Raw genomic sequence first — 22,954 nt, 5'->3', positions numbered from 1 at the left:
TTCTTTTTTTTACATAACCAAAATTCTTTATTAATTGGTACCTTTGTTTACTTATATTTAAGTGACTTGACAAAGTGCATTACATACACAATTTTTCACTCTGTCTGGACTATCACATAGTTTCCTACAATTACTAGAGGGAACTCTGGCGCTGTGATCAATCAGCCACCATGGGTACGATCGGTAGTACATGGATTTGTCTGATCTTCATCTTTGGGGCTTTAGGCGTTCTTGTGGCTTTATTGCACTTTATCTGGGCCTAAATAGGCCTAAGTTTCAAAGCAATTTATACTTATGCAGAACGTAATAATACTCTGCAAGCATGCCTAATCACTGCTGATTGCCGTGGTTCCGCTTGTCTATGCGTCAGTGGTGTAGTGGTTTCAATATCAGGCTTCTGTGCTGGAGGTCCTGTGTTCGAATCCTGCTGCTGTCTTACAAATTTAATTATGTTTATCTAATTATCTATAATGTAGTACTGTACTTTCTTAAAAATGATCGTTTTGCAAATTCGCAAAGCCTTGAAGTTTAGGCAAAGCCATGTACACGGTCGTCCACTTCCAATTTGAACACGGCTCCGGGCGCCCACGAGCGGCGCTCCGCGGAGCGCCGGCGTCGCCGGCCGCCGGGAGCCGTGTTCAAATTGGAAGTGGACGACCGTGTACTACCATTATTCCCATGGTGGCTAAATTCGCCTGCTTACAGCTCCTGTAGACACTAGCGCCACAGTTCCCTCTAGTAATTGTATGAAACTCTATGGACTGTCATGTATTTAGAACTATACTTTTTGCTTAGTGTTTGTCAGTTTTATTTTGAGTATCAGCTCATCCAGTTTTTCTGTGGCTGCTGTGCTTGTAGGGAGCAAAATTTTGTGGTGGTACTTCAGTTGATGCCTGCCTACTATGCGACTGTAGATTACTTCGGAGCAGTAGAGATCTCTATGCTGCGTTTAGTATCAGAGGGCTGTCAATAAGGTGTGCTGAAAGGATGTCCATTAAAGGGACTCTGAAGGAGAATAGCGTACAGATTATTGGATTGCTGGAAATTGCTTATAGCTGATGTTCAGTTTGTTGAAGAATGACATATTTGTGTAAGACATAAGCACCTCTTTCAAAACCTTTTTTATTTAGATTTCTGATTCAGCTCCATATGAATGGGCAATGACTAGGTAGGTCAATGTAAGTTATTAAAAAGGATAGGGCTTCATTCAGTTATGAACTCCATCTTGTAGCGTTTACTGCGACAGCATTGAAGTGCTCGGAACTGGGTTTGTCCACTCACCTGTCCACTCTGCTACGCTGATGACTGTTGTTATAGTGTTGACCATTGTTGGCACAGAGAAGGCGTACTTGACAATGATGATGGCCTCAATATGGCATATACCCACATTAGAGGATGTGCCAAGGATTAGAGGAAGCACCAAGTTGGTGGGAGACATCATCAGAAGCATTGACATCATCAATGCCAACAGCAGCAACATTACAGTGACAATGCTACATAGTTTACACAGTGGCTCACAGTATTCGCAGGTGCCAAGTGCCCTACATAGCAGTACTGCAAATGTACAGAGAAAATGAAATTGCTCAAACCTCGTAGATGGCACTGCGTCATTTCACCTGTGACACCAATTGTAGTAGAAGTTTTGGCATCAGTCTATGTGAAGTCTATTGAAAACGAGTCATCGAGCCTTAAAAGCATGAAGACTAATACAGTAACTACCTTCTCACCTGTGGCCTAAATATTGATTTACTCAAAAACTGAATAATAATAATAATAATATTTGGGGTTTTACGTGCCAAAACCACTTTCTGATTATGAGGCACGCCGTAGTGGAGGACTCCGGAAATTTTGACCACCTGGGGTTCTTTAACGTGCACCTAAATCTAAGCACACGGGTGTTTTCGCATTTCGCCCCCATCGAAATGCGGCCGCCGTGCAAAAACTGAATGAAAAAGATGGTGTAAGGAGACTTCAAATTTGAACATCATTTGCGGTCACGTCAAGCATGTAGGCCTATGTGCATGGACGTTGTCCTACTGAATGATAGAAACAAAGAAATGTTGCTGTTTTACATAAACAACAATAAACATGCACCAAGATTATCTGAATGAAATATATTTAAATAGCAAAATGTTGAACTGTAGTGAAAAAAAAAAAGAAAATTTTTTGCATAAGCCTTTGGCCCAACAACTGTGAATAAAAGGATCTATAACGCTATCCATTTTACCTAAATAAACATAGCCTGCTTATACACTTCTGAGACGGCTAAAGTCTGTCCATGTACGTAGTTTGAAAGGAAGGAAGTTACGTACATCACAAAGAAAAGTTCAGAACTTATATAATCCACACTACTCTTTCTGTGCTATCACACAACGTAATTACTTTTAAAATGTCATAAAAAATATTTTTTTTTATTTTTTCTTTTCATTCTAACTTCTTTTTTTAAAGACTGCACTTCCTAACAAACTGCCTTATGAACGCTGGGTTCTTGTCCAGTTTCCTGTAGAGGGCGAATGCAATTACGTATTTGAGGAAGAAGCAGTCAACTAAAACAAATAAGATGCTGGTCGTCAGTGTGAGATAACACTGCTGTTGCAGTAAACGAGTTCAGAGCTGAAGGAATCGCTAAGTCTGCTGTCTTTTTTTCTTTGCATGAAAAGTGATAGTCCAGACCCATGAAATCTGGGATGTCATACAGTGGCACTATCCCTGCTACTGTTCCAGAGAGAGAAATTGAAAAGGGGCAGTTCGGCCCTGTTATGCGAATTTTTCCTCCATTAATCCATCTTTTTTACTTGACAGATGCTAAGGTTCAAAGAACTCTGCCATTATATGACTTGATTTAGCGCACGCTTTCATTGTTGCTGATGGTCACGTGACACCCTTAACAGACCACCAAGAAGTTGCAAGCGTCAGAAATGGCGATTAGTTCTAATAAGTGCTGTGCACCCATTGTCGTAGAAACATATACCTTTTATTGAAAAATGACCTTTCTTTTCCAGCTTGAGCTCGAGCTTGAACGACAAGTCACGTATGGGCTGCTCACTCTATCCACCGTTTCCTGTACGACCACCGCACCCACCTATTTCGCAGCCAGTGGACAAGTGCAAAATTGAGCCCTGTGGATGTTCAGTGCCCAATGGCACTAGCGCTTGCACTTCCAATTCAAAACCGCAGGTGGGACGTAAGTATTGGCCCAATCATTCCTTCTATGATTCCTTAAGTCAGAAATCCTATTGTGCTTAAGAAAGAACAGGCAGTCTATGGAAAAGTGTCTTTGACTACTTAAATCCTGTGTTAATATTTAAGTCTTGAACTGTAGATCTTTAACTTTTATTGAAGCACATTTCGGCACTGCAGTCTACTGAGTATTTGTACTACAGGACATTCTAGAAAACTGCATGGTAGCACGGCCATGGAGGTGGCTCTGTATTAAAAAGACAGTCTGTCTTTTTGTGTCAGGTTTTGCCAAAGAAAGAAAGTGTAACTTGTTTTGTGCTTGAAATAACTTGTGCATAGCTTTGGACAAAAGCAAGAAAATATGTATACAGGGTGTCCCAGTTTACTTTAGCCATAGATTAAAAATGTGCCAATGCCACGTAGCTGGGCAGAACCAAGGTAATGTTGCTTGCCATCGTTTGTAGATACTCAAATTGTTTTTCATTCTTCATAATCAGATAAGTCTTAGTTAATTAATCAACTTCTCAAATATTATAATTTGATTAAAAGTGCAAATGAGAAAATTGTAAGCGACGTCCATGAAAAACTCCCGATACAGCTTTCTGTTGCTGAATACATGCTACATAAGTGTTTTTCCGAGCATGAAAGAAGGCCGCAAATGCACGCAAAATTGCCGTGTGACTGGCTGCTCGAGGCACTTTGCGTGTTTTTGCGGGCTGCTTTCCTGCTTGGAAAAACTTTTATGTAGCGCATATTAAGCAACATAAAGCTGTATCGGGAGTTTTTCATGTTGCTCTACAATTTGCTCATTAACACTTTTCATCTAATTATAATACTCGAGAAGTTGATTAATTAATTAGGAATAATTATGTAATTAAAGGAACACTAAAGGTAAATACTAAGTCAAGCTAAAGTGATAGATTAGTGCTTGAGAATCTCTAAGGCGTCAATATTGTCGTGAACAGAGCTTTAATAATAGAGAAATTTAGGTAAATGCAGGACATGATTAGAGACTGCCCCAGGACATTAAAGTACTAGTTATCTGATGACACAAGCACTCCTCAGTTGAATACGTTCACTAGTACTCAACCGCTCGTTGCAAAAAGCATACTTGTATTATAGACAAAATAAAATGCTATTTGTCCAGTTCTATTTCATTTTTTGAAAAAATAACTCATTGAAATTGCCCTTGACAATGATGCGGTCGACTGTACGGTTTTGTTTTTGCTCGACTCCGCGCCGCCCATGCTTTCGCGTTTCAGTAGTTTCCTTATCGTGTAGTACTGCGCTGGTTTTGCTGGCTCGTGAAACTCGCACAAACTGCAAGTAACAGAGAATTCAATTTCCATGTGATGTCACGGGATGCCCGAACGGTCTACACCACTTAACCAAAAAGCAGCTGCAGGATGGGTGGATGGATGCTATCAGCGTCCCCTTCTTAATGGGGTGGTGGGTTGCCCCACCAAGCTCTTGTTATTGCCTAATGTCCGACCTATGTTAAAAAAAAAGAAAAAAGAAGCCACGATGAATTCCCATAACCAGACTTTGTGAACCCGTATTGTCTTGGCTCGGTACCACCGTCTGTCGGGTGCCATTTTACTCACCGATGGCAGCAAATGGTGGGGATGGCGTATGCAACGTCGCCACTCTCGCGGTTGGGTGGCAGGAGATTTGAATTTCGAAAAAGTTGTTCGGACCTTTCAGATGCAATTTTCTCGTAAACTAAGTCTTGGCACAAAACAAGTGTTGCGAGGTTTCTGGAATGGTATTTAAACAAGCCACGTAGACTTAGTATTTGCCTTTAGTGTCTCTTTAAGCAGGATTTTAAAAAATAATCTGAGTATCTCCAAGCGGCGGCAAACAACATTACCTTTGTTCTGTCTAGCAACGTGGAGTTCACATATTTTTAAACTCTAGCTGAAGTTAGCTGGGACACCATGTATATTGTCGACAGGCAGGCTTAGAATGTGCACATTCATGCTATTGGATGTATAAAATACAATTTTGTGCTAGTTTATCAGTGCCCACCCATGTAAAGTGATAAGAATTCATTGCCACCTCAGACATTTTGAGCCTATCTATCTATCTATCTATCTATCTATCTATCTATCTATCTATCTATCTATCTATCTATCTATCTAACTATCTAACTATCTAACTAACTAACTAACTAACTAACTAACTAACTAACTAACTAACTAACTAACTAACTAACTAACTAACTAACTAACTAACTAACTAACTAACTAACTAACTAACTAACTAACTAACTAACTAACTAACTAACTAACTAACTAACTAACTAACTAACTAACTAACTAACTAACTAACTAACTAACTAACTAACTAACTAACTAACTAACTAACTAACTAACTAACTAACTAACTAACTAACTAACTAACTAACTAACTAACTAACTAACTAACTAACTAACTAACTAACTAACTAACTAACTAACTAACTAACTAACTAACTAACTAACTAACTAACTAACTAACTAACTAACTAACTAACTAACTAACTAACTAACTAACTAACTAACTAACTAACTAACTAACTAACTAACTAACTAACTAACTAACTAACTAACTAACTAACTAACTAACTAACTAACTAACTAACTAACTAACTAACTAACTAACTAACTAACTAACTAACTAACTAACTAACTAACTAACTAACTAACTAACTAACTAACTAACTAACTAACTAACTAACTAACTAACTAACTAACTAACTAACTAACTAACTAACTAACTAACTAACTAACTAACTAACTAACTAACTAACTAACTAACTAACTAACTAACTAACTAACTAACTAACTAACTAACTAACTAACTAACTAACTAACTAACTAACTAACTAACTAACTAACTAACTAACTAACTAACTAACTAACTAACTAACTAACTAACTAACTAACTAACTAACTAACTAACTAACTAACTAACTAACTAACTAACTAACTAACTAACTAACTAACTAACTAACTAACTAACTAACTAACTAACTAACTAACTAACTAACTAACTAACTAACTAACTAACTAACTAACTAACTAACTAACTAACTAACTAACTAACTAACTAACTAACTAACTAACTAACTAACTAACTAACTAACTAACTAACTAACTAACTAACTAACTAACTAACTAACTAACTAACTAACTAACTAACTAACTAACTAACTAACTAACTAACTAACTAACTAACTAACTAACTAACTAACTAACTAACTAACTAACTAACTAACTAACTAACTAACTAACTAACTAACTAACTAACTAACTAACTAACTAACTAACTAACTAACTAACTAACTAACTAAATCAGTCGTCCGTCCATCCCATGTCCATCCTCTTATGTCCGGCATGTCCTCTTGTCCTCTTGTGCAGACAATATTGCCCAAGTCGCCTACCAGCTTGAGCCCCTAGGCATAAGTCCATAAAAACGATGCCATCGTGGTCATTCCATCGTCATTATTCCAGCTTTTTCATCTGAGTGTCATCACACCATCGTTGTCACTCCTATTATATGGACCCAGTAGGCAAAGTTTTCTAATAGCTTTGGTCACAACCTATGCGCAAGTGGTTGTGATGTCGGCGTGGTCGCTGTATTGCTGCGATTCCCTCTTCGTCATCCGACTCGTCGTGTCATCGTCGTCATGCACCCATTGTCAAACTGTCGTCATAATGCCATCTTGGTCATTTAAGCTTTGTCATCTGACTTTCATCATGCCATCGTCACCACACCTTTTACGCCAACCCACTGAACCAACTTGTCTAATAGCTTGGGCCATTAGGCATGTTCTCCTGGTTGTGATGTCGTCGTGGTCATTGCGTTGCCGTCATTCCAGCTTGGTCATGTAACCATCACCATGCCATCATCTTCATGCCTTCGTTGTGATAACGTCGTCAGCAAGATAGCAAGAAAAAGAAATGGGCATGGGCAAGACATGTAAGGAGGAGGGCAGATAACCGATGGTCATTAAGGGTTATGGACTGGATTCCAAGGGAAAGGAAGCGTAGCAGGGGGCAGCAGAAAGTTAGGTGGGCAGATGAGATTAAGAAGTCTGCAGGGACAACATGGCCACAATTAGTACATGACCGGAGTAGTTGGAGAAGTACGGGAGAGGCCTTTGCCCTGCAGTGGGTGTAACCAGGCTGATGATGATTCTTTGTCATATCGTCGTCGTACACCCTTCGTTGTCATTCCAGCTTGGTCACCAGGCTCTCATCTTGCTGTAATAGTCATGCTTTACATGCCGACCTAGTGAACCAAATTGTCTACTAGATTGGGCAACTAGGCATGGGCTCGTAGTTGTGATGCCATTGTGATCATTGCATCACTGTCATTTCAGCTTTGTCATCCTACTCTCAGCATGCCATCATCAGACTCTTGTCATGCCTTTTACGCCAACCCAACGAACCAGCTCATCTAATAGCTTGGGCCACTATATGTGCTCCTGGTTGTGATGCCATCATGGTCATTGCGTTGCTGTCATTCCAGCTTGGTCATCCAACTATCACCATGCCATCATCTTCATGCCTTTGTTGTGATAGTGTCGTCGGGATGCCGTCGTCATCATATAGTCGTCATGCGTTCTTTGTGATACCGGCGTCGAGATGTCTTCATGGTCATTCCATCGTGGTCGTTCCAGCTTTGTCATTTGACTCTCGTCACTCTGTCCTAACCACACTTTATACGACAACCTAGTGAACCAAGTTTAATAGATTGAGCCACTTTGTATGTGCTCGTGATTGTGATGCCATCATGTTCGTTGCATTGCCATAATTCCAGCTTCGTCAATCGACTGTCGTCATCACACCATCTTCTTTATAGTCATTGCGTCGTCGTCATACAGTTATCATGCATTCGTTGTCATGCCATCATCCTGATGCCATCATGGTTGTTACATCGTCATCATTCTAACTTTGTTGTCCAACTCTCCTCATGCCTTTGTTTTCACATGATCATGTTCACACAGTCATCGTTATATCATTGTTGTACTAATGCCGTCATCGTCACGCCATCATCGTCATACACTCATCCTAATTCCATTGTCCTTATGCCGTTGTCGTCATACTGCTTTCATCATTCAGTTGACGTCATTCCTTATTTGTCATTCTATTGTTGTCATTGCATTGTCGGCATATAGTAGCCATCGCGCTGTCATGCTCATGACTGCCCTTGGCAAGGGAGTATCATAGCAAATGGGGGCCATTACCAGAGAAAAGTATATGTGCATACATATAGCTGAAGCAATGGAAGCTTTAGAATGACCTCTACAGATTTAATATAAACGTGTCTTCCGCAGTGCCGCTTGTACCTACATTCCATGAATGCTAATAGCATTACCGCTGACAGTCATCGTAAGATAGGTTCTGCCATATTTATTTTTCCATTTTAATGTTCAAGATAGGTTTTCTATTCTTTTCTTTTTTTAGGTAATGCAGTGCATGCCTTTGAGTGCATTGTGGGCCATTGCGAGTCTGGCTCAACTGAGTCACTGTGTAACATAGGTTGCATAATTTCACCTTAAAAGGCTGTGTAGCTATTTTCTTCAATAGAGTCAAACTTTGATATGACAAACGTGGATATACAAATTTTGAATATGGCAAAGCAAATACCCAAGTTTGTTGCTCATGCATTATTTCAATGAGTATTGTGACTATGTAATAAAACTGAATAAGCAACATTCGAGACAACATTGGTTACAGTGAAACAACTGTTTGTTCACGTTCAGCTCAAAATATGTATTGTGGTAGCAAAAGTGGTAAAGAACTTGGTGGGGGCAATTTGAAACGTCACATTCTGGATGCATATGTGCATTTTGACCAGCAGCTTGGCTTGGTTTGGTGCAGCCATTGAGCTGACATGCTGATCCTGAATGAACTTGAACAGTTGTGTATTAATGACATGGCAAAGTGTGTGTATGTAATTTAGCACTGTTCCTGTGTCACATATTGGCACGGTAAGCTACTGACAGGCTATCATCTTCCACAGGAAGCCCACTGCTGGTCCATCAAGGACATCACACTTGCGTTTCTTTCACGTTAACTCAGGCGTGCATTTTTTTTGCTGATATCGCTGTGTATGCTTATAACAAAATATCAGAGACAATGAAGATGTTTTCATGTTGGATGCCATTTTGTTATTAAGTTCAACTGTCAGCTTCCTTACAATAAAGAAAAAATGCAAAAGTTAGCATTTATAGTCACAGTTTTTTGTTCTGAGCTTGTACTTGCAGATTTACAACCATTATATTCGTACCCACAAGAAGAGAGAGAGAGAAAGTGAACTTTAATGAGCACCAGCAGTTCAGTCGGCTGGGCCTAGGCCTCCCACGATGGGACGTTGAGGCTAAAAAAAATTGCTAGGTTGCAGTGACAAATCTTATTTATAAAGTTCAACAGAACGCACAAGTGATAGAAAAGTGTTTCGAAACTTTGTTTGCCCTGCCATGATTCTGGCAAGAAGAATAGCATTCTTCTTGCCTCCAGCTGCGAATTTTCACAACCCTTGCATTGCTTATAATATGCCTGAGATTCAGTTGCAGCATATGCTTGCGAAATCCTTCAGACTTGCCTTTGCTATACATGTGTTTGCGCCACCCGCATGCACGCCATCTGCATGCCTGCAATGAAACCCAGGTTTCATAGCAGGCATTTTTGTTTTAAATGATTTTTAACAATTCCTTCTGTTTCTTTGGTAACATCGTTGGTTGCATGCATACATACCTAAGTATTTTCACTACGCAGTTTATCATCTGTTCCATGAATACTTGCCAACTTTCCCAACTTCCTCTGCTTCGCTCTGCCATCTGTTAAAAAGCCATGCTTAATGTTTAGAAATTTAGTGTTTAGAAACTTAGGGTTGTGTTCAGCAACTTAGCCCAAAGCTTTAAAATGCAGAGCCTCTCAGGAAGCATCTGCTGTCAAATGGATGAGTTAAAATACATTTTCACTGGTGCACTCTATTGTGGCTAATATTAATTGCCCCATGATTTTTGGCTATGCATATTGTGCCTCAAATTGAAGCATTCAAGTTTTACTCATTCATGAATGGGAAAATTCAGTCTGTTGTGTCCTTTATCCACAGAAAAGCTGACATTGAGAGCAGATATGGTGGGAAGCGTAACCTAAATAATATCATTGAGCCATCCTCTAAAGTGCAACATGGTTAAAATTATCAAGGAGCCATACAAACAGTATGAGCAATGGATGTCTGTGGAAAGCAAGCTTGCAGCCTAGAAAAATTATGAAAATTGAGATGTAACAGCAATCAAGGAATGAGACTAGGACATATACAGCATACACATAAAGAAAAGCACATTATAGTGAGACCTAGCATTATCAAAGGGACCTGTGAATACACAGTGGGTGGGTTATGGAAAAGTAATGATTAAGAGTGGCTTACGAATGTCACCTGCAACAAAGGCGAAGGACAGTGCTTTGCTTGTACACTAGTGCAAACAACTCTGAATTTCTTGTTGTGTGGCCAGACCATGTGTAAGTTCAGCCTTTTCCCAGTTCCCACACCCCATTATTTGGACTCTACAAGGTGCAGAAAAAGTTTTACCACTAAAATAGAAGCCCATAAATATGTTTGCTATACACTGCAACTGTGCACTGTAGCAAAATCACTTTTATGTGAATTTATGTGTGATGTCTTGCATACACAAAACCAAATCTACTTTTTGAAAAGTCCACAATTTGTGCGAATGCTAGTTTTGAGTCGCTTTTGAAATGCACTGGTAATGGCATGAATGTGGTCTATGTCTAATTCACTCCATGCTTTTTCTAATGCCTGATGAAGAGCAGCCAAATTGCAGTGAGCAGCAGAGTAGACGGTGTTTTTTAACACAGACCACAGTAAATAGTCAAGCGGGTTTAGATCTGGGCTGTTTGATGGCCATTCTGAAGTGAAAATGAAACCAGAGAAGTTTTTTGTGCACCATTGCTGAACCACCTTCACCTTGTGAGCCAGAGTGGAATCCTGCTGATACATACACTGATAGTTTCTGAGGTGTGATTCGGCCTAAGGCAGAAGTTCTTTCTTCAGGACATCTACATTCATTATTATATCACATATGACATCCACTTTGTTAGACTACTATTAACTTAGACTGTTCACTTTGGTTCCCCATTAAAAAAACAAAACAAAAAAACAGTAGCATCTTTCCATCAGAAGCGATTGCCCCAAAAACCAACACTGATTGAGATGATCCTTCCACTAATGTTGGCTTCTTTTGAGGCTTCCTGTCAATACCCTATCGTTTGGTGGTTAAAAAACTGCTTGATATTGAACACTACTTCGTCTTTGAATCGGTGCTACAATGGCATGCCATGCTGCTGAAGTGTTTTGAGCAGGTCCTTGTATCTTAGAGCCTTGGTCTCTTTCATGTGCTGTGTAAGTCGAAAAAGTTTTGAGGTTTCTGAACCTTGTACTAGTGCAGCTTCTCTTTCACAATTCTTGGGATGGAACATTCAGAAATTTCTTCGGTTTTCCTCATTTGGCTTTTTTACAACTGATTTCCGGAGAGTGGAGGAACTTTTGCTGAACCTTGTAGTGCATACAGTACCATATTTACATGATTGTAAGTAGACCTATTTTTTAAAATTTTTTATTATTGAATACCTAAAGTGGGGGGGTCGACTTACAATCGAAACCAAAACATGGCATCGCCAAGAAAGCGTGACTAACGAAATATCAGGAGAGCTACAAGGTAGTTACAATTTTATGTTTGCTCTATGGCTCTACCCACAGCTTTTCGCTATCCCGCGTGTTTGTTCGCTTTTCGGAAGGGTTTTCCAACATTTTTGAGAGTTTTACTATAGTTTTACAGTGCACACAATACTCATGGGGGGGTGTCGATAGCTGATAGAAGGGCCGCTGTTCCATTCGCGGTGGCACCCTCAGAACAGCGGCGCTGGCGGGGAGTATAGATAGTTCATGGAAGAGCAGACACCATTCGCGTGTTCCTCTTTCCCTGTAGCTCTTAGTTTCACGCGTTCGACTTGACTGCTGGTTACGTGCTACTTCCGTGCTTCCTCAGTCGTCATGAGTGCTCCAGGCCCACTAAACGTTTGGCGCTCGTTCACAGCAGCGTTCAAGAGGGCTACCATCCTTTACGCCGAAGAAACAAATCACTGCGCAGCGGGCCGCAAGTTCGATGTTTCTGAATGGGTGGTGCAAGATTGGTGACTGCAGTGAAGCCAAATTTTTACCTGTGATGGCAAGTGAAGAATTTCCCATGGGCCGAAGTCTGGACGCTTTCAGGAGCTGTAGGCCAAGCTTGCGGCGTACGTAGCTGAAATGCGTGATCGGTTCCTGCCAGTGAAATGCGACATGGTCATGAAACAAGCCCAGATCTTCGCCTTTTGAGGACCTGCTTCACCATGAGTACAACGAGTGGCTGGCGACAGAAGACCGCAAACTTACGCCAACCGGACCTGTCAAAAGAGCCTCCCTGATGGCTGTGTGTGGTTAGGTGCATTCGGCGTGGGCTGCTGTTCCACAATGTCTTGGTGCAGTAGTATGCCAAATCTGGAATTTTGCTGCACGACGACACGCTGTGGGACCGTAGCAGCGATGATGATGGCAGCACTAGTGAGCATGATGGCACAAGTGAAGACGAGTAGTCTAGTGACCATGCCAGCTACCAATAAATTTTCATTACGGAATGCGCCCTCGGGTATGCTTTTTTTTTACCACTCTGTCACGCGAAATGGGGGGGTCGAATTACATTTGAGTCGACTTACAAACTTGTAAATATGGTAATTTAGTTTGTAAAAAATAAATTCTTCATTAATGATCTCTCTTATATTATTGAAGGGTGCATTGAATAAGGCCAAGCACTTCTGAGGAAAAGGTAATGGGGCTGGTGGTTGATGTTCACCAGTTATTGAACTCACAAAAAATTTTTGCTTAAGCCTTGTAAGATAGTTCAAAGCAATAATTGGGATACATTTGGCTGTGTTATGTATATTTAATTGCACTGGAATAGTTTTCTGTCTGAGGAATGCAAAGAGAGGCAACCCTGATGGTAATCAGGGTTGCCTCAGGTTGTTTCAATAGTTGCCCTCTCTAAATGCAGTGTGCATTTAATGGCAAACCTGAGGCCTTTTTTAGCATTCTTACTTAATGACACAATAATTTTTCATATTGAAGGTACACACTTAGTTTTCCGCCTGCTCGAAAATTGTCGCATCACCTCCATTGCTGCCATTGTGTCATCACATAACTGGTGCTCACAGCACCAACATCGTTGGCCTTTGAGACCAATTAAATATTTAAATAATAGCTGTCATTGTCATCTTCACCCTACTTTATGTCCGCTGCAGGACAAAGGCCTCTCCAAGCGATCTTCAGATGCCCATCTTGAACCAGCTGACAGCATGCTATGCCCACAAATTTACTCATTTCACCACAGCACTTCATTCTCTGCCATCCTAAACTGTTCTTCGTTTCCCTTGGCACCCATTCTGTAACTCTGGTAGACTACGTAGTATCTGCCTTGCATATTACATGGCCTGCCCAACTTCGTTTTTCCCCTTAATCTTGTCTAGGATATTGGCTATTCCCATTCTCTAATCTGCATCGCATTTGTATGGTCTCTTTACATTATGCCTATAATTTTTCATTTAATTGTTCCTTGCGTGATCCTTCTTCTGAAGCTTACTTGTTAACCTCAGTCTCTGCACCATGTGTACTGGTAGAATGCAATGAATGTAAACTTTTCAAGAATGGGCTTTTGAAAATTACCTTAACATTACACGATTACCCTATCATTTCTCTACCATAAAAAGACCAGACAACCATTGCTGGCAGTGGCCGATTGGATCTATGATGTGGTATATGGCCCTTGTCAAAAGGTTTAATGCGTTAGCATTAAGGAGCCCGTGTCGCAGAAAATCTGGCGTCGGCGTCTGGCATCGGACATCGTTTCCGCAAAAAGATTTTCGAACCACGCATACCCAGGCCTCCCATGTGATGCAACGAATTGACTGAACTAATTGAATTTCTCAAGCTAAAATACGTGAAAAAATCGTAAACTAGGACTTGTTCAGAACCTACAGACATGACTGCTCTTGCATTGTAATTTGAATATATGAGAAAACGTAATTCTGTTATGCGAAAACTCAAACAAACCCCTTTTCCAGCGTTTCTACAATGCATAAACTGGAGACGACATCCGCCATTTGTGCATGCTGGCGCATAAATATCTTGGGAGTCCACGGAGCGGCGCGCCCGCTTCCTTTAAGCACTTCCAGATGGCGCTCGCCTCCGCCGCATCGCGGCTCATGGAAGAGGCCGCATTTCTACCAAAAAGCCCGCCTTTGTGCATAGCGTTCGCTGCGAGCGTTTCCCGGTAAACATTACAATTACATACGCTGCAGTTGCCGGGAAGCCTGAGAAGCAGTCAGGGATTTTTGAATGCTGTCGTGTTCCACTCTTAAAGGCGAAGCTTAAGCGTCCTCCAAATTTTTACAGCTTCTTTGTAAGTGATAAGATTTGTTGCTGAATCCTGTAGTGGTGCTGCTGTTACACACGTGCTTCAAATTGGAGCACTGTCAATGTCTTCATTCCACTGGATCAATGACAGTAGGTGGGGTAAACACAGGTCTGGTCACACCTGCAGTAGCTTTGAGAATTAACAATTAAATACTATAGTATACTTGCAAAATTAAGAATCAAATTTTCACTGTATTCTGCAAACAGCATAAAGTCTGCAGAATGGTTCTTTAGGTGCATCTGATTGTTTGGGTTCATTTATTGTTTAGTAGCCGCTTTACTAGCCAGGATAAAGAGGAAACTGTGCAATGCATCATGGCAGGGAGAAAGAGTTGCCATCCTTATAAAAAAGGGCATCCAAATCTCTGATGCACCATACAAAGTTTTGTTATCCTAATTGCAGATGAACTATTCAAGCACATAAAAAGGGCCTACTGTTTTCCTGTGAATGGATTTAACTAGTGGTGTTACAGCGCATGTGCACATCGTGCACTGACGCCTCTTCTAGGGGTGCATTGCAGGGTGCAGGAGAATGGCTTCCTTGGGTGAGCCCCTTTTAAGCGTGACCCGCTCATCCTGTCTCTCTTTACATGGAGTGCAGCAACTGAGCAGCGAGGGCTAGCAGACTGCGTGTCCCCGGGGCCTGCTCGTGGCCGGGAGGGTGGCTGCAGGGACGACCCCAACAGCCTGGCCACAGTGTTCCCTTACCGCTGCGTTGTGTGTGGCTTCTGCTCCTTCACTCAGGACACAATGATTGCACACATGCGCCTCCACTCGGGTCAGACACTTCGCTGCCGAGCCATGGATGCATGCTGTCAGTACAGCACCCCTTTCGAGGATGTGCTGCGTAAGCACGTTTCCACAGAGCATGCTGATGACGATGCAGTGGCACGGTGCCCACACTGTGGGATGCCATGCAGTAGTGCCAAGGTGCTGACGCGGCATGCAGCAGAAAGTCACCACAACCTGGCGCTCAAGGTCCGCTGTGCTGACTGTGCAGTGATGTTGTTGCGGCATTTTGGACTGGTGGCCGAAGCAGACACTGCTGTCCGGGTGTTAGCAGCACCTGTGCTGCAGGTTCAGCGATTGAAACAGTCTAGGAAACAACCCAAACCTCGAAAAGTAGTTGTCTGTTGCTCTGATGGCTGTGGAAAGTCTCAGCTAGGCTCAGCAGCTCCACGACGTCGAAGAAAACTTCGTGCACCATCACGTCTACCTTTAGGAAAGTCCTCGCTGAGCCTGTCATGTCACCACTGTAAATTGGAAGGTGGATTGCGGCGCAAGAAGGCGTTCAGGTGTCACAGTAGTTACCTGGTCCACATGTACTGGTGCCACTTAAGAGAACGACACCGATGCTCCCGGTGTGGCTTGGGGTTTAGGCATGGCTACCAGTGTTATCTTCACTCAAAAAAACAGCACAGCTAGCCAAGGCCTTTTTTCGGATGTCTTTCGGTTGTTGTTGTTGTTTCTAGCGTGATAACAGGATCCACTGTTATCTATATTGTCCTGACCCTAGGTACCTGTGCGAAGCACCCAGTGAGTTTATATTTGTCACACTAAGATTGTGAAGACAAAATATTGTCCTGATGAAAGTAACTTGGTTAAATGTGACTTACAAAGTTATCTTGCAGCCCTATTGTGGGGTCTTCAAGCAGTATGTGTGCTGACCATGTTTCCCGGACAAGTGTGTGGTTACCCCACAATAATGCATGGTGCTTTGAACTATAGCCATAGTTCAAAGGTGACTCTTTAGGCTGTGCTCATTGTGTCCTTGAAGCCATGAACTGTAAGGTAAACATGGGCTTTATTTGCAGAGTAATTGCAGACCATATGTGTTCATGTAGCACTTAAATATTTCCTGTGAGAATTTCATTTTTTAACATATAACATCTTGTACGGATTAATATTGCCAAGCCAGCTTCGCTTGATGTTTTGGACTCCACTGTTGAGCGTGCAGTGCCCAAGTTACCTTTATCAGTACATATTCTTTGAGGACAATTCTAGTTGCAGAGATGTAGCATTTACTTTCTTGTTATTTACATTTGAAGTCATATGTGACATAAATTTGTTTTTATTAGCACTTCTTTATAGGCAAGGTTACCGTAAGGTTGTGTGCAATTTCTCTTACAAGAAACGTGCTGTGGTAGAGAAAATACTAGGTTGTTATTTCCAGATGTTGCTCTCATTCATAGATTTATAGACACAAAAACGGTGATATGTCATATGTTTTCTCAGCTGTACACAAACTGCCATTGTACCAATTACTGAGGATTATCCAAACACGAAACATTCTCGAACACCATGCTCATGTACAAATTGTTATAATTGAGCTGGAAAGAAGGTGGGTGAGAGTGCAATTTATTCTTGCTATCTATATGTACAGACAGGGCATATATGTATATACACACAAATATGTGCATTACACTGTTTCTAATTGATATTTAAAGCCATTTGTCATAATAAGCTGCCTTTTTCTGGCATTGAATATCTTCAAAACTTCATCTACCAAAAAATGGGTATGAATGCGAGCTAGTTGGTACGAATCCATCATTGAAAAAAAAATGGCGTGAAATAAATATGGACAAAACACAGGACAAGTGCTGTGTTCTGTGTTCCTCCCTTGTTCGTGTTTAAATTTGGAACACAACCCGCCGTGGTTGCTCAGTGGCTATGGTGTTGGGCTTCTGAGCACGAGGTCGCGGGATCGAATCCCGGCCACGGCGGCCACATTTCGATGGGGACGAAATGCGAAAACATTCATGTACTTAGATTTAGGTGCACGTTAAAGAACCCCAGGTGGTCTAAATTTCCGGAGTCCTCCACTACGGCACGCCTCGTAATCAGAAAGTGGTTTTGGCACGTAAAACCCCATAATTTAATTTAAATTTGGAACACAGTACAGTGTTTGTCCTGTGTTCTTCCCTTGTTTATGTTTATTTCACACTGTTTTTTCACTGATTCATCTACCAAGGATAGCCCATTGGTGACATTCCATTTTATTGCTGGGAAATCTTCTCGATAGAACGTTTTGTCATCAATCAAACTTTTCAGACTTATACAGTCATGAAATTCCAAGTGGCTTGGTAACGTTGTCAAATAAAACTGAATTGAATTGAAATGTGGCAGTATATTTCACCATTGTATACCATGCGGCCTTGTGGTGCTACAAGTTTTGTTGGTTTGCATGGTAGAAGAGGTGCATATTGGTGAGTTAGGATGGACAGTTTAGTTTATTAGTACAGTGTTTTTGTGCATTCTGTGATTCTGGATGATTGAAATAAACCCCATATTGATGAATTACACTGTGCTGGGCATCCTACCTCACATTTGTGATACAGTAATTCAGCTGTTGCTTAATGTTTACTCATCCTACAGAGTTATCTATATATTAAGTTTCATAATGAAAACATTTGTGTTTTAATGCTAAGAGTTTCTACTGTTCACTCTGAGTTGTTTGAATACCATGGTGTCAGTTTTCATATGTCCATCTTCATGGTGCGTGATTACGTAATGCCTGGAGGGCATACAAAGTCCAGGGTACATTAAAGCTATGTAGGTTCTAGAGTTGAAATACTTGTCCTAGAAAATTTGGACCAAAATATTTTTTTAATGCAGCTCAAAAGCGCTTTACATACTATGTAGTGAGTGTATTTTTATTTCTTTAGACTTTGTGTATGACATAGGTTCTCTAAATGCCGGTCCTGCGATATCTTGATTTTGAATTAAAGTAATGAGCACTTTAACTTTAACCTCAAAGGAATAACGTTGTGGAGAAAGTGAACTCTTTCTTTTAGTTGCACTCAATGTGTGTGTCATTCACAGTTAGAATACCTTATCAGTGACTATTTGGCTTTGGCACATACATATGTGAGCACTCGGTGTCTGCTCTATATGGGACTTTCCTGGACTCTTGCTGAACATCTTTTTTTTTAACAAAATTTGCTGGGACAGAAATTGGGCCATTCTTTTGTTGTTCAAGTTACTAATTGAAATTTTGCTGAGTGTTCATTTACAGAAAACACTTTAAATCTATAAGATTCAAGTTCTTACGCCTTGCTCTTTCGTCATTGAAGTTTTAGCTTTCACCATGCTTTTTATCATCATTTTTCTTGTATGTGTGAATTGGAGTTCTCTTTCCTGTTAGTTCGACGACCAGATTGCTTAGCCTTAGGCTGCTGTGCTGTTTTTACGAGCTTCCTTGGTACTGTATTGGAACTGGCTGTTTTTTTTTATATAGCTTTGTTGGGGCAAACCATGGGGCTTTCAAGTACTCTGTTGTAAACCCTGGCCATCATGGGAGCAAACTTGTATGCTTCCCTAGTGCAGCAGGAAAACCATTCATGCATTAGCTGTGCCATACAAGACTGTTTTTTGCTCTACTTAAATATGTTCTGGGGTATGCTTTACATGGCATGGACACAGTGGCCGTGGTTATAAGCTGCAGCCCCATGCTGTAAACTCCATGTCACCATTCCGCAAAGATATGTTTAATGTAATTTCATTGCCAAACTGTTAAGCATGCTATTATGCTAAAGACGTGTGTGTGTGTGCACTTGTCTGCACGTGTGTTGTGGGTGTGTTTTTAAATGAGACTTGTATGGGCTGCTGTGCAGTTGGGAAAACGTCTGAATAAGGTGGCACCAGTACATGTTGTGTTGTTATGATATAAAGAGGGATTGGTCATTGCTTCTGAGCAGCGGAAGGGCCAACAAAATTTGTGAGAGGCTGAAGATGTAACCTGATTTATGTTGCATAGGGAAAACTGTAAAATGGTATTTCAATTTTCTGCTTTTTGCTCAAATTTTAAGCAAAGGATATCATTTTAGTATGTTGAATTCGTGAACCAAGAAGTGTAGGTATGGTATTAAGGGTTGCAAGCATACTGGATACAGAGCAGCCATGATGCAATGAGAATTCATAAAAATTCTTGTTGTAAGTTGGACATAGAAGATTTGTAAAATCATTCATGACTAAAGAAATAATAATATAATGAAGTACTGCTGTTTTCCTTGTGCATCTCGTGATACAGTTGTGTGACGCCAGTGCTGTGTCCTTTATCTGATTGTAACTTCATTTATTGAGTAGGACATACTGTTTGAAAATGTTGAAAACTCTGTGGCATATGAACATGTATGAATTGACTTTGTGAGCCCTCTTCTTTTTTTTTCTTTGACCTCACATTGACTCAGTTCATTGTCTCACAAGTTAAAGTGACCGGTGGGCTATAGCTCTTTTGAAGCAGCATATTGTACCACATTTATTGTGTAGCTTATATTTATTTAAGCTCACTTGTCTAATATAATGGATCGTTTGATATTGCCATGTAATTTCCTAAGACATAACAATTTAGTTTTATTGACCTTCAGAAAGCAGGATTTATGCTGTTTGCAGGTCTGAAACAGCAGAACTTTCTAATTAAAGTTTGTCTTGTGACTGTGTCAAGTACACTTCCCTGCCTTCTCATTTTGCTGTGATCATCTAAACTGCTAGACTGGCAGTCACAAATTTTCACGAACTTGGATGATGTCCACATAAAACGTTGAGCTGTGAGGATGTTTTGGCACTTAAACTAAACAGAAGTGACATGCACTAAGTGCACCATTCATTTGACCAAAGAAAATTTGGTTTAAAGGCTTCTTTCATTGTGCAGTTGCGCTTTGGCTACAAGCATACATTTTGTGCAAAATATGGCAGCTCTGCATTGTTACAGGCATATTGCTAATTCAGTGGTAGTCAGTTTGATTGGAGAGTAGCAGTTTTGGGCTCAATGTATAGTGGTCTCATTTGGTGGTGCTGTTTTTCATGCATAATATGAACTATTTCTTGACCTGGCTGTGCCTGAATTTATTGCACACCCTGGTTTGCAGCCTTTGCTCAAGCAAATACCATACACATGTACATAAATCTATGTATACGTTGGACAAATTGCTGTGACACCTGGATACCTAAAAACCAGAACCATGTGGCATCCATCTTCCAAGAAATTAGCCACAGTAACTCTTATTGTGGTGTTTTGATTATTGCTTCAAAATGTGCATGCAACAATCATACCTGTATGTGAAAAAGTTATGTAGCGTCCATAGTGTGTAGAAAGTCTCATTTCTTGCAATATTATTTGTTGTTTACTCTCATCAGCATAATGCACGTGTGTACTTGGTTGTTGCAAGATCTGTAAAGTTTTTTGTGCTGTCTGCCTTGATTGGTTTTCATTTTGCTGCACTGTCCTCATTTTACTCGGCATTGGATTTGTGGTTGTGTATGATGCATCATACCATTCTTTTCTCTCTCCAAAGCTGTTTCACACATTTAAGAAGGAGTTAAATAAAAAAAAAATGCTTGGTTTTGTTTTTTTATCAGAGCTGTTCTTAGGCCGTGCTCCGGATCCCTTGTATCTGGCTAATTATATATGTCACTTTTGTGCACTCAAACATTTCTCACTTTTCAGAACAGCCAGGGATGTGTGGGCATCTCTGCAAGTACAGCTGCACTTGCTCAACGTTGCATTAAAATTTGTTCTCAGGTAGGGCAGTTCCTCACACCTACAAGTTTAGTTACTGCTCAACTTTAGGTGATCAGGGGACAAAATTTGGGCTTTTTGTCCTCTACCAAATCTTTAGTTATAAAAAAAAAAAAAACTGACATTTTGTTCGAATTGCAAAGACATGAGTAGCAATAGCCTCAATGTCACAAATTCTGGCAATTCTGTGTTAAATTTCTTTAACATCTCTACTCTGTCAAATAGTCGTTCCACAGCCTGTTGAGCCCTATTTTTCGAAAGCAGTGCTTTGGTTGTGTTAAAGCGGTATAGTTGTCAAAGCACTGAGCACAGCTGCACTTACAAGCTAAAAATACTGCAGCAATTGCACGTTGAAGGAGGCATGTCAACCAACCACCTTTGTTATTTTAAATGTGTGCAAATATCAAATTTTCAATTTCAAATGGGATTCAAGTAATGAAAACCAAGTGCGAATGGAATATTTTTTTAAATACAAGTACTATTGGTTTCGCAAAAATGCAATTTTTTTCACCAGCCACGGATACGATAAAAAAAAAGTTGTTGCACAGCGAATAACATACAGAAAAATTATGCTTTGTGGTGAACAAAATTCTCTAGTACAACTCTTGCTTGACAATGTCATAACTGCAGTTATTTAATGTTGTCATGAAGGAAGGATAGCTGGTCGACATGTTTGGGGAGCATCGACATACTCCTGTAGGTAATAATTTCTTCAGACACCAAAAAGAGCTGCTCATTGGACATGCTAGTGTCTTGTATCGCCAGATATCATTTTGCAAGCCCAGTCAACATTTAACACATGCTTGCACCACCACTAGCTTGGATTTTCTTTTTGGCCGAAAATTTCATCATGCACACATTTTTCAGCCTGTGCTTGTGGCAGTGAAAATTGCTGCTGGTTGATGAGCTTATCAAAGGCATTCCACAGTGCTGACAGAGAAGGAACGTCTTCGGAAACATTTTTTGTTGAGGACATATTTCGTTTCCTTGGTGATGCATAAGGTGTCAAAGCAGTGTATTGATATCTGATCTATACGAACTGTCTGTAGCATCAATGAACGCAATATTTGGCTTGCATCAGGGCTTCCATCTGAGCCAATATGGCCAAATATACATTAAAATGTAGCCAGGTGACCATGGACACAATGTGCACCCATGATCCTTTTCCTTTGATTCATAACAGCAGAGAACACTAAAGGATGCTGCTTGAAAATGTAACTGTAAATGTAGCCCTCTAGAACATGCACATTTCTACAGAATGTCATGTAAAGAAGGTGTAGTGGCGTGGAGATTACTGTTTACGATATTGTCCAAGAACAACTATCCTCCATGGGGCATCCACAGTGTATGTACCCAGAACATTGTGAATGACCACTTGAGGCTTTGGATAGTTCAGATTACAATTCAGTGTTTAGTAAGTATAGAACATTGTTGACCCGTCAAAACAGAAGCATGAGTACTTCCAAGTTTTCTTCATACTTTATATTTTAACTCTTATTCTCAATGTGAAAAGTCAAAATTAAGTGAAAACGAAGTGAAACCTATGTTGCAGTAAATTTTTGGGATGCGTGTACAACCTCGCTGAAGTTGCTGCATGCGGAGTTGCACCCATTCATATAATTCCTTTCTACTATGCCTTAAGGTAACCTTTTACATAAAAAAGTTCATCATTGCTAGCATGTGCATATGTAAAAAAAAAAAAGGCATTGGCTACGGGTGAACGGAGGGTGCTTG

General features: G+C 40.5%; 1 protein-coding gene across 2 annotated transcripts in view; it reads left to right on the top strand.

Moving 5' to 3' along the window:
- LOC126544071 (uncharacterized) overlaps positions 1–21,056 on the top strand; it is a 73,477-nt gene extending 52,421 nt beyond the window's left edge. For both annotated transcript variants that reach the window (XM_055061630.2, XM_050191278.3), the window contains exons 6-7: positions 3,003–3,184; positions 15,305–21,056. In XM_055061630.2, the coding sequence (XP_054917605.2) occupies positions 3,003–3,184; positions 15,305–16,128 (1,006 nt within the window). In that variant the 3' untranslated portion in view covers positions 16,129–21,056. The remainder of the gene's footprint in view (positions 1–3,002; positions 3,185–15,304) is intronic.
- The last annotated feature ends 1,898 nt before the right edge of the window (positions 21,057–22,954 follow it).

Source organism: Dermacentor andersoni, chromosome 1 (assembly GCF_023375885.2).
Source record: "Dermacentor andersoni chromosome 1, qqDerAnde1_hic_scaffold, whole genome shotgun sequence".
Lineage (NCBI taxonomy): Eukaryota > Metazoa > Arthropoda > Arachnida > Ixodida > Ixodidae > Dermacentor > Dermacentor andersoni.
This window is presented reverse-complemented; position numbering and strand designations above follow the sequence as displayed.